This window comes from Drosophila biarmipes, chromosome 2L (assembly GCF_025231255.1).
Source record: "Drosophila biarmipes strain raj3 chromosome 2L, RU_DBia_V1.1, whole genome shotgun sequence".
NCBI classification, from domain to species: domain Eukaryota; kingdom Metazoa; phylum Arthropoda; class Insecta; order Diptera; family Drosophilidae; genus Drosophila; species Drosophila biarmipes.
In genome coordinates this window covers 21,497,987-21,510,365 of record NC_066612.1, presented here as the reverse complement: position 1 = coordinate 21,510,365, position 12,379 = coordinate 21,497,987, and the positions used below count along the sequence as shown (strand labels likewise).

At 44.1% G+C, this 12,379-nt stretch overlaps 2 protein-coding genes across 4 annotated transcripts; one reads left to right on the top strand and one right to left on the bottom strand.

The window, feature by feature from the left end:
• Positions 1–827: 827 nt before the first annotated feature.
• On the bottom strand, positions 828–9,076 carry LOC108033898 (eukaryotic peptide chain release factor GTP-binding subunit ERF3A). 2 transcript variants are annotated; one of them, XM_017108554.3, is made up of 7 exons: positions 8,165–9,076; positions 5,102–5,287; positions 4,267–5,036; positions 4,123–4,209; positions 2,966–3,142; positions 2,739–2,907; positions 828–2,679 (listed from the first exon to the last, which is right to left on the bottom strand). In XM_017108554.3, the coding sequence occupies exons 1-7, from the start codon at positions 8,571–8,573 to the stop codon at positions 2,636–2,638; spliced, it is 1,842 nt and encodes a 613-aa protein (XP_016964043.1). In that variant the 5' UTR covers positions 8,574–9,076; the 3' UTR covers positions 828–2,635. The 2 variants fall into 2 exon arrangements, with proteins under 2 accessions (XP_016964043.1, XP_016964044.1); XM_017108555.3 differs by lacking the exon at positions 8,165–9,076 and adding an exon at positions 6,387–6,566.
• A 394-nt stretch (positions 9,077–9,470) lies between these two features.
• Positions 9,471–12,138, top strand: LOC108033807 (serine/arginine-rich splicing factor 2). 2 transcript variants are annotated; one of them, XR_007763349.1, is made up of 5 exons: positions 9,471–9,664; positions 9,775–9,905; positions 10,943–11,357; positions 11,417–11,498; positions 11,951–12,138. XR_007763349.1 is itself a non-coding variant. In XM_017108427.3 (4 exons), the coding sequence occupies exons 1-3, from the start codon at positions 9,587–9,589 to the stop codon at positions 11,319–11,321; spliced, it is 588 nt and encodes a 195-aa protein (XP_016963916.1). In that variant the 5' UTR covers positions 9,471–9,586; the 3' UTR covers positions 11,322–11,357; positions 11,417–11,738. The 2 variants fall into 2 exon arrangements, 1 of the variants encoding a protein (XP_016963916.1); XM_017108427.3 differs by lacking the exon at positions 11,951–12,138 and having other exon boundaries at positions 11,417–11,738.
• The last annotated feature ends 241 nt before the right edge of the window (positions 12,139–12,379 follow it).

The window sequence follows — 12,379 nt, the reverse complement described above, 5'->3', positions numbered from 1 at the left end:
GAATTCCAAATTTTTAAAAATATAAAAATGTGTATTCTCAATATTATAAGATAATATGTCAAAAAGCCCCAAAGCTATAATTTTTCATATTATTTCCCACCAATTATCTGATCGTTCCTATGACAACTATATGATATAGTCGTCCGATTTAAATAAAATGTAATTCTATACCAATTAAAAAATTTAATTTCCAAGCGCAGGAGCTTATATGTTAAAAAACACCAAAGATAAAATTTGTTTCATATTATTTTACCACTAATTTTCCGATCGCTCCTATGGCAGCTATATGATATAGTCGTCCGATTTTGAAAAAATGTAATACAAAATTCAGAACTAATTAAAAAATGTTATTTCCAAGCTTCGAAGGTTATATGCTTAAAAACACCGAATATATAATTTTTTTTTTTGCCCAATAGTTCCTATGGGAGCTATAAGATATAGTTGTCGGATCCAGCTGGTTTCGACTTATATACTACCTGCAATAGAAAGAAGACTTTTGGGAAAGTTTTAGCCCGATAGCTTTAAAACTGAGAGACTAGTTTGCGTAGAATCGGAGAGACAGACGGACAGACGGACAGACGGCCAGACGGACATGGCTAGATCGACTCGTCTAGTGACGCTGATCAAGAATATATATACTTTATGGGGTCGGTCTCCTTCACTGCGTTGCAAACTTCTGACTGAAATCATTATACCCTCTGCAAGGGTATAAATATATAGGTATATTGATCGACTTCAATTCAGCGCTCTGCGATTTCTGACTCCAATTTTTGGGACCGGGAGAATGTTTTTGCGCTCCAAACTATCACATAAATGAGTTCAATAAATTCGGTTTGTTAAGTCCATTTTTTTTCTTTTTTCACTTTTATTGATAAAAAATGTTCAAATTTATGCAGATCGCTTTTTTCATTTCATACGTATATGTATAATAATAATACATTTGAATTTAGGTTTCTGTATAAATATTCCCGTTTTGTCTATATAATTTCTATTATTACGATCGCTCCTATTCCTCAGTGGCTTAGTTTTCGACTTCTGTCTGTCTTCGAGTGTGATTTGGTTGAGTGTCAGTGTCGGGGGTGTATGTGAGAAACATTTTAAATAAGTTTCCGCGTTGTCAACAATTATATCGCATTTAGTATTATTAAAATATGAATAATTTTTCATTCGAATTCGATTTGTAGGAGGCTGCGAAAAGCGTTAGAAGCTGGTTTAAGTCCTTCATTAAATATGTACTCGATTTAAGTGTGTATCAGTTAATTGAATTAACTTAGACAGGGGGACTGCTCAACGCGCTTAGTTGCTATTTTTTGTTTATTTTATTACTTGTGTCGGTATGGGCAACAACTTTCATATGTAACAAATAATGCATTTGAAGTAATAAGGGGAAATACAAAACCTGAATAACGGGGGTGAATGTTTTGAAACCGCCTTGGTCCTGAATCTGGATGAGAAATCAAACTTAAAGAAAACCCTTAAATTTTTTGTGTTTTTGTTTCTGCTTAGTAGCAAAAGGCATTTTATTCTTTCATAAGTGGGTTTCGTGTTTAACTCGAACGACTTCTTCAATTGACTAAATTATAAAAAATCAAATATTTTAAATCAGCAAAATAAAGTGTTTTTATCAGATGGCTAAAATAAAAGTTAAAAGTTTTTCTCATATGTTTTTTCGTCGTGCTTTTCTTTACTCCAAAGACTTTTCATTTTCAACTTACAAATCAAACCAACTTTACTTCATTTTCTTTAAGCTTAAACTTAAATTAAAGTATTTAGATTATATCATGTAAAAAGAAGAGCAAAAATATCGTATAGTATTTTGCAGGGGTTTTAACAAATTTGAAATTTGAAGGCGCATACAGGAAGCTGAATGGGGGAGGAGGGTTCGGACTTGCTTTCGCGTGTACAAATACAAAAATGGGGTAGCTTGCAGCTTTAGTTTTAGTTTTAAAAAATGTCACGTCTCGTGCGCGATTTAGGCATAAACGCGTACGGAATTTAATGCTTACAGTTTGTACAAAAGTAGTAAACCAATAAAACGACGACGGCTTCTAATGCTCCATATCCTTGAGACAGGGCCTCAACAAAAAAAATCATTCAAAGAAACTATTAATGCCTTATCAGTTATCATCGCGACTCCTCCAACTCTCTTTCGCATACATTATTATATATATACGTGTGAGTGGTTTGTTGTGTATATATATATAAATAGTTCATCTTGTTTCGCGTTCGCTGCCTCCGATTTTGCTGCTTAGTTATACATAATATAGTTTATATTTCTTATATAATGCATTTCTGTATCTATCTCTGAACTCTCCATCCGTGCGTCGGGGTTGTAAATTAACTTTGCTTGCCCGTTTTTTAATGAACTTTACATTGCCGTTCCGTTTTTTTTTCGATTCCCTATAAACCCCACTTATTAATGTATAATCAATTGCTATTGTTGGTAGAAAGTAAAGTAACCATATTGTGAGTGCGAGCTCGACCGTGGGTGTGTACTGTTTTTGTGGATTTGTCAAATGTGAAGAAAGCGTGGCGTGGCGTTGCTGTTGTTGTGGCTGTTTTCTCTCGTCGGGCGTGCAATGCTATCTCAAAAATCGCAATGAAAGGCGGGCGCTCGAATTCAGCTTGGCTCAATTTATTCGACCACCTTTAGCACCTTGCCAATGGCAATGGTTTTGTCTGAAAGTTAAGAATAACGGTTAGCCGTGGTTTTATATTTGTATGAGCTCCAGACTTACTTTCATCTCTGAGCGTGAATCGGCCCATTTGTGGGAATAGCTTAAACTGTTCTAGGCAAATCATTCCGGAGCACTCGATTCGCATAATTGCAACCTGATCCTGCTTAACAAACCGTGGACGTGTTTTTGATTTGTCGCCAGTCTTTTTGTCGACCAAACAGATGAGGGCCTAAGGAAAAAAACCGAATTAATTTGCGTGTAATTATAGAAATTATGATAAAACTTACCTTAACTGTAACCTCTTCGGCAGCGCAGTGTATGTGCATAACAGCCGAGTATCCCGCACAGATAATTGATTTGTGTTCTAAAATTACGACCTGAGCATCAAAGACTTTTCCCGTCTTGATCGGGTTAGCGGCGTCACAGAGCACAAAGCCTGGCGAGACGTCCTCCTCTTCAATTCCCTAAAGAGAAACATATTTAGAAATAATTGATTACAGGTTAGTAACAACGGTCGCCAAAATATTCGGGCTTTTTCCAGTTTCCATTCGGAAGTGAGTTCATTAAGGTATTCCTTTAACATAATGTAATTTCCCTTGCTTCTTCCGGAAATTCCTGCATTCCCTTCCTGTGCAGCTATAGTATCTTGACATTTTTTTAAGATATGTATTTGGATCAATAATTGTTTTTACACGGAACAACGAACAAAATAAAGAATGTTAAGATCTCATCTTAACAAAATACGATTTTTGCGTGCCATAACAACCCTGTGCGCTGTAGACAAATCCGAGCGGATTTCAAAAACGTTAAATATAAATAATAAATAAGTATCCAATTTGCGCCGGAAACAAACTCGAATCCGAGCTTTTCTTTGGGAAATTAGTCTTTGAATAGTTCTGGGTAATTCGAATCCTTGTGGTTTTTTTGAAGTGAAACGGGAAGAAGGTCGATTCTGTACTTTAATTACAATCACAATTAAAAACAACGAAGAACAATACAGGAGAGTGCCTCGATTACCAGATATTCGTTACTCAGCTTAACGGAGTCCACAATTGCACAACACCCAGAAGCGCTACCTATCGATCATTCCTATCGTGAAACCTAGGCGGCGTATTAGTGTTTAACCCAAGCGGGAGGGATCTCGCACTCTACTGAATTTGGAATCTTTATTCTCAATTCTAATACCTTATATCTTTCAGAATCTTTATACGGACATGGCTATATCGACACTGCTAATAATTGTAATAGGGTGTATATTTCACATGTTAGAAAACACTTCTTTACATTCTTACATACTTCCTGACGAATAGAATATACCCGTTTTCAAAAAGGCTAGTAAATAAAAAAATCATCACTTTTCAAATAAAGAATCTGATTTTATAGCTATTTGCATTATTCCTAATTTTCCTTTTTTTTTACTTTTGACAATCAAAATTCCACTTACTTTCAGCTTGATCTTGACGTTCTCGCCGGGGCCAACAGATGTGACTTCAAAGTCGTCAGAGAACAATTGGTCCACCGCGACTTGCGTCTATAAGAAAGGTCAAATTAGTACTCAGGCATATGCAAGCTAGGTATAAACGCGTACCCTATTTGGCATCACCAAGAGGTTCTGGCCCTTGCGCGCCGTTCCAGATTCAACCTTGCCCATCACCACGGTGCCCATGTCCTTGTACTTGTCCACGATAGGCATGATGAAGGGGCCGTCAGACTTGCGGTTGAGCGAGGGCAGCTCGTCGATGAACGGAATGAAGGCGGGCCCCCGGTACCAGGAGCAGAGCTCTTCAGGGACTTGGTCCTTCAGGCCGTAGCCGCTGAGGCCCGAGCAAGGCATAAAGGTAAGGTCCTTGGCCGGGTTGAAGCCCAGCTTCTTGAGGTATGGTAGTATCTTGTCTTTGCATTCGTTGTAACGCGTCTGATCCCAACTGACGGTGGGGTCATCCATTTTGTTGACCAACACGACCAGATGCTTGACGCCAGCGGTCTTGGCCAACATGGCGTGCTCCCGGGTCTGACCGCCGCGGTCGAAGCCCGTCTCGAATTCACCCTTTCGCGCCGAGATGACTAGCACTGCGAGGTCGGCCTGCGCCGCTCCGCCGATCATGTTCGGCACGAAGCTCTTGTGACCGGGCGCATCCAGGATGGTAAAGTGCTTGCGATCTGTCTCGAAGAAGGCTCTTCCCACCTCCACGGTCTTGCCCTTGTCGCGCTCCTCCTGGTTAGTGTCAAGCGCCCATGACAAATACCAGCTCTCGCGAGACTTCTCGCGCGCCTCCCGCTCGTACTTCTCCAGCGTCCGCTTATCCACCATGCCCGTGAGTGACATGATCTGTCCGCCGATCGTTGATTTTCCAGCATCTAATAGATGTAAAATCACAATACTGAAGGCTTTTGGGGGCAGCTATGTTTAATTTCTGACTTACCAACGTGACCGATGAAGACAACATTTACGTGCTCTCGCTTGCTTCTGTTCTCCTCCACCTTGATCACCTTCTTCTTGGATACCTTGGGCGTGGCCTCGCCCTCCGTAAGCTCGGCATCCTCCACCTCCTCGTCCTCGGGCGTGATCACTGCATCGTCCACATCCCAGCTGTCAGCAGGATCGGTTTCTAAATACAAGCAAATAAATGGTAATTAATTATAGTGCTTTGGTGAGGAAATGTCATTAGTTGCTGAGAGACATTCCAATGCGGAAGTATCGATTTAGGTTATATCACGAGCATGCATGGGGCAAAACGTTGATATTTTTGAAAGTGCAATCAAGGCAATAGAAAGTGTATTTACATAAATTTAAAGTGATAACTTTAATTAAATAGATAGATAATGACGATGAGCATGTTTTTATATATATTTTTTTCAATATTGAAAACTCAGCTTTTCTTAAAATAGTATCAACCAAATGTCGCATAGAGTCAAAGACATTCACTGGAATAATCCAGATTAAATCGAATAGTGAATGGATCTGAGGGAAACATAAATTCAATTCATTCCTATGTTATTTTTGGAAACTTTCCACATCATCGTAGTGTTTGAAAGATAGAGAAGTGCCCAGCGTACTTTCTCTATTTTTACAAAACGAAACCTTTTGGGCATTCACTGAGTTTGGTGGATACAACGTGTCTTTCTGACATACTTGCTTTTCTTTTTAATTACAATAATCATTTTATTCAATTTGTTCTAGAGTCAAACTATTTTTAGGAAACTCTCAAAAATGCGAGGCGTCTTTTTTGGAGGAGTAGGCCTTCGCTCACTCATTTTGGCGCAAAACACAACTGTGCAAACAGCTTCATTTCAACTTAGGTTGACTTGTGGAGAAATTCATTTCTTGGAAGCCCTTCTAGAGGATTTGAAGTCATGGAAACTTCTCTGGCAACCAGGCTGAGCTAGCTCTCTCCTTATTTTGAGTATGTGTACTTCGTTCAGGTTCAGTCGGTGCTAGCTGAGTAACCACTACCACATGCTCTCGCTGTGCTTGACCTGGCGGCCACATGCTAATTGGAAATCGCTGGCTCTAGCCAGCCGGACGATGAGTCATGTGCCGATTGGAGTGCTGGTGACAACGTGCTCGGTTGAAGAGGTGGACTTCTATTGTTAGGATCCCGAACCTTAGTTTTGGTAGGTCTCCGACCTTGTGAAGTGGGGTGTTTCGAAGTGGATCCCGCATCCCGCAACCGGTAACCCGACCAGCGGGCCACCCGAACTACTAACTTTTTCTCCACTGCGACCTCGATGGTTTCTTGGCGGCGCTCCTACTCATGACTGCGATACATGAACTCAAAGCGAACTGGTAATTGGTAACAGGAGCGGACGGAAGAGCGAGCTGCGATCGCGCGAAAGTGTAAGAGCCAACAGCACATAATTTTTTTCGTCGGTTTCGCTTGCCTGCCGCACAGCCAAACGCCGGAATCGAGTTCGAAGCGGTTTCAACCGCCGGCGAGCTGCACTAAGCGCTTCCATTCGGGCCAAGCAACTACAGAGTGGCCCCAGTGGTGGAGTCGCTGCGATAACGACGAGTGAGCCAGCTGAACAGCGCCGCCATGCCATTCCATTTCATTCCAGTCCGCGAAGCGAAGCTGGGCGCAGCACAGGCTCCAATAAACGGCTGGCAAAAACGCAAACGTGTCAAAAACACATGAACGGGGCCCTTTGCGCGTGTGGGTGCGGAGGGACGAGGCAAATGGCCAAATAAACGGCGGCACACAGCATAGCGGGAGAAAATGGCAGCGCAAACAGCTGTTCGTCGGCGTCGCCGGGAGAATGGCAAGTGGGTGAGTGGACACCGGAGATGCGCCGTGAATGGAAGCCGTGATTGTGACAATGTTGTGAAAATCAAGATGATAAACAAGGCGAAGGCAGAGAACCATTAGCGGGATTACCATTGAAATAACATGAACTGCGGGATTTTCTGAAGGGATGAAGTCTTTTTAGGGAATCCACAACAAAAAGAAGAAGATGTCGCAGAAGATAACAATCTGTGCTAACCAATCCTACTACCAAATACTGTAACAAAACCTCTTTTCTATATTATATCCATATCTATATTTACAAATTCCAATTCACGTTCTGGGCTTTATCTCCCAGGCGATACAAATTCATAATGAATTTCCTAATTATTTGGAATTATTATTCCAAGCAACAAATACTAATATTACCATTTCAAACCCTATTCAAATTTAATATTTCAGAAAGGCGGAAAGAACAATCGCATGTAAAAAGTAATAAATAAATAAAAATGCAAAGTAACTGAACTCCTACATAGTTGAGGCTTTGCGGTCACAAAACCTTTAGAATTTACTGTTCTTAATAAAAATCAGAGGGGATTAGAAGTTTGCCTAATTAAAATCCACAAATACCTGAGCATCACTTTGGGGTAAATGATGATTAAATGAAATTTAACAAAATTTCCTTGTAACTCCATTCAAATTAAATAGGTGTTCTAATGCAGTCCGAGTACTAGAGGTTTTAAAAAATCTTTTAAGGATGTGTTCAGAAACGTAGAGCCTAATTTTGAATGTCCAAATGTATCTGAAGATGGCGAAACCCTGTGATTCTGGCCGTGATCCCTGCGCATCTCTGCGATGAGCCGCCGCTGGCGACACGACGACGTGGGAAGCGGCCAAAGAAAAGGCCCTGACCAAAGAACTGTTTTTGCGCGCAGGCCGAGAGCGATTAGCCATTTGTTTAACGGCACAACGCTCGCAAATCAAATGGAGCTAAAGCAACACATGCGACGCCGACTGCAGCGCTGGCGCAGATTGAGGTTATGTGCTGCGGCACACCGATAACCTAAACCAAACCTGCTGAATGCAGCCTTCCTCGGGGCCCTCCCCCGCTATCCCCTCTCCGTTGCGCCCTCCCTCTAGGCGCTCTGCACCAGCAGGTAGCAACAATAACACGCTTCTTTGTTGACGTCACAGGGGAAGAGTTCAATGGACGTGGGGCGTGTGGACTGGCAGGGGTTCAGGGGCTTAGCTAGCTCTATTTACCATTGTTTGCGACTTTGTCCGAGGGGTTGGGGTCTTCGACGGGTGTTGGAGCTGCCGCCGCTACTCCAGAAGGCGTGGTGGCTGGCGAACCCGGTGCTGGCGACGCGGAATTGGAGGACGATGTGGGTGGCGGTGCCCCCGCCGCGGCCGCCGCCTGTGCCGCCGCAGGAGGGGGAGCTGCCGCGGCTGTGGATCCCCCGCTTCCGACAGAGTCGGGTGTGGTGGCTGGAGTGGCTGATCCGGAGGCGGGACCCGGGTCCGCCGCCGCCTCCTCCGCTGACACAATTGCCACCGCCTCCTCTGCCGCGGCCACGACGTTGTTGTAACTGAAGCTGGGCACGAATTCCACGGCGTTCACATTCAGGGTGGAGAACTTTGTGCTGATCTCCGTGTTTTCCTGGGCGGCCATCGTTGCAGTGCGTCCTTATCCTCTGTGCTCTGTTTCCGATGAAAATCTTTCGCTTTTTTCACGCGACACACTTTCGCCCTCCTTCAACGGCTTCTTCTTCTTGCTGCTCCCGCACTCACACAGAACACACGCGGTCGTTTCTTGGGATTGCAGTGGGAAGCGGAGAATGGGAATGGCAATAGAACCAAGCACACACACTCGCACGCCTCGATGGTTGTGGGCCGGGGGTTTTGGTTCTGCGGGGGTCAAGCCAGACTTTCGACTCAATAAGGTCTACCCTAATGTTGTGATTTGGTGTTGTGTTTCCCGAGTGTGCTGTAGAGGCCAGCTCGGATCGAACTCGATTTCCCTCTATTTCCTGCGTTATCGACTGTTGAAGGCAGTGGCGGCCGCCTGGTGACCTGCAGGTGCGATTCGACTACCTGAACGCTAAATGCGGTGCTCGGAATTAGCAGTCTTCTCCTATTTTTACACGTTTCAAGCCACGCATCGGAGTCAGGGTTGTCACAAATGCGCATTGTTATCGGCTTATCGATAGGTGCAGGCACAGTGGTCAGCAATGCAAAGAAAAGTGCTCCACACTTTTTAAAACTAGTTATATATTCAAAGTCCATTATTAACTAGACTTACCTATATTTCTCTAACTTTAATACCGCATGGTATTATTGCATTTAAAAAATAACAACATTCCACAATATTAATTATTATTTCCTTTCTTTTACAAGACTAACCTTACCACTTTGATTGACCCACATCATTGAAACACATCATTACCATATTTCAAAAACACGTATGAAAGAACGGTGATTTTCACGATAGTTCAGTAACTAGTTTTTGCACGTTTTCTACACCTATCGATAATACCTGTCCATCGATTGTACTGAGCAAAGATCGCCAAAGTTCCAGCTCTAACGTCGTCTGACGCCATTTTAACAGAAAGGAAAAAATCGTCTAGAGATAAACGCGCTTCAAGGAGTCGTGTTTTTAAGTGATACTAAAACTCTAGATAGACAATGAGTAACGGTGGCGGTGCCGGGGGACTGGGCGCAGCGCGTCCTCCTCCCAGGATCGATGGAATGGTCTCGTTGAAGGCAAGTACATGGGGAAAACGCTTACAAAATGGCGGCCGGCTGACGACGTCCCCCGGTTAGATAACCTCGTTGCGGCATGTAAACCAATCCGCGTGTATTAATATCCGCAGGTCGACAATCTCACATACCGCACCACGCCGGAGGACCTGCGACGGGTCTTCGAGAGATGCGGCGAGGTGGGCGACATCTACATACCCCGGGATCGCTACACGCGCGAGAGCCGTGGATTCGCCTTTGTGCGGTAAGTAGTCCCTGTTCGTGCAGTTTCCGGGAAGTGTTACCAGCCCTGGGCCGCCTTTCACGAACTTACCTGCACAGTGGTCCTCTTCTGAAACCCACCAACAGTGGTAAAGTGAAAGGCGTTCGAACATGTTTCCGCTAGTGAAAGCCTCACCTTTAAAACTTCCTCTTTGGTTTTAAGACATGGTTTCGGTCTATGTTGAATATGCTTTGTACTTCCATATGAACATTCAAAATATCTCCTCCTAAACCACTCTTCAAAAGTTAGAATAGGTACACATAAAAGCATCTTGGCGGGAAATTACTTCTTCCAAGGAAAACTGTACATAGAAGGTAGCTTGTATCGGAGCAATGTCACTTATAGACAGCTCATAACAGTTCTCTAAAAAAGGGATAGGCCACTCACTAGGCATTATTATAATTTTCCTAATTAAGTAGAGTAAGCATTATTTGCTATCATCGAAGGTGTATCAGCTACGAGTCTGTACATTTTCAGTAGCAAAACGGTGCCAGATCGACGTGTTCACTTGCAACTGTTGCCTACTCAACTGCTACTAGCCAACATACTGAGAATACTACATATATATATGAATCCATTATGCATCGCGGCTCACTCGCATCACTTGCAATTCTCAAAAATGTTTCAGTCATCAATCTGTACGCGTTTTGTTTAGCAAGAAGGTGCCAGAAAAACTGTGTTCACTTGCAACTGTTGCCTACTCAACTTTTACTAGCCAACATACTGAGAATACAACAGTTACTAATTGAAATCTTAGTGTTTTAAAAGTTATATTACCTTAGTTGTCATCATTGTGATACCACGTGCATTATTTGCTATCTTCGAATATGTATCAGCATTAATCTGTACATCTTCCCTAGCAAAAGGATGCCAGAGTGACTGTGTTTACTTGCAACTGTTGCCTACCAAAACCCTGCTAGCCAACATACTGTGGACCCCACAAATTAGTTTCGATTTAAATTTAGGTAAAAGGAAGCATGTGTCCATGGATCTAATAGATCGTCTGTCTTGTACTTCAGCTTCTATGACAAACGCGATGCCGAGGACGCACTGGAGGCCATGGACGGTCGCATGTTAGACGGCAGGGAGCTCCGTGTCCAGATGGCCCGCTACGGCCGCCCGTCTTCGCCCACTCGCAGTTCCAGCGGTCGTCGCGGCGGAGGAGGTGGAGGCGGATCCGGCGGACGTCGTCGCTCACGATCTCGCTCTCCGATGCGTCGCCGGTCGCGCAGCCCGCGCCGCCGCTCCTACTCTCGTTCCCGCTCGGCTGGTAGCCATTCGCCGGATCGCCGATCCAAGTTCTCGCGCAGTCCAGTGCGCGGTGACAGCCGCAACGGAATCGGAAGCGGGTCCGGTGCCCTGGGCACAGCCGCGTCTCGCAGTCGCAGCCGCTCCTAAACATCGAAGAAACGTTCCATCTTGTGGGAGAGCGAGGTGGGTTGAACACAATCCCCCTTATATTTATTCCCCATTTTATTTTGCTTCGTTTATAGGTATGGCTCGCTGACAAAGCCACATTCGTCTCCTGTGCCGGATCTGTGGCTCCTACTGTGTCATGCTGTACCCGAACAGCAGGTATACAAACCATTTAACAGTCTTACACTTTACAAAACTATTTATAGCGAACTATTTTAAGTTTCGGCAGAGAAAATAAGTAGAGAACAGGCATGATTATGTTCCGAGCGAGATCCCTATTAACTGGTGATCCCTCGATGTCGGTTCCTCCACATTAGGCTTTTGATATACTTATTAGTAGCGTAGTAGAAATCCTGAACAAAACCAGAAACAGAACATAATAAACTCAAATTAACACGGCTTGAACTTAATACCCAAATATCAGATGACAGACAGGAGGAGAAAGAGAGGAAGATGAGTGATAGGACTGCTCTAGGACACTGTTTGTTTCGTTGCGTTCTATTCGATTCTATTCGATTCGATTGCGTTTGTGTTGCTCGTTTCCGTTATTTGTACCTTTTAACGACAAACTATTAACAAGCTTCTCCCACACGTTTATTATATACATGCAGGCAATGGTGTGTGGCAGTTGTTGCGGCTCAGATAAGATTGTGGTTAAATCGCGAGGGAGGATCAGCAGCAGCGCATCATCTAAGCTACAACTCCTTTCTCCCGGGAGCGGACACCGCGTGGCTGCTGTTGCTGCTGCTGCAGATGCTGGTGCTGCTGCTGTCGCACGTTGCTGTTGCTGCTGCTGTCGCACGATGCTGCTGCTGGTGCCGCTGATGTTGCAGTCGCAGTTGCCGTAGCAGATTCCCGTTTCCTGTTAGCCGCTGCCGCTGCCACAGCTCCAGATTCTAGGAGCCCAGCTTGGGAGCTGGGAGCAGCAGTCACTCATAGTTTCCTGTTACCCGTCACTTCTTCTCTCGTCTCATCTCGTCTCGCGATTTGTTGCTGGTTGGCGTTGTTGGTGTTTTCCTGTCTGTTGGTGGGCGTCCCTT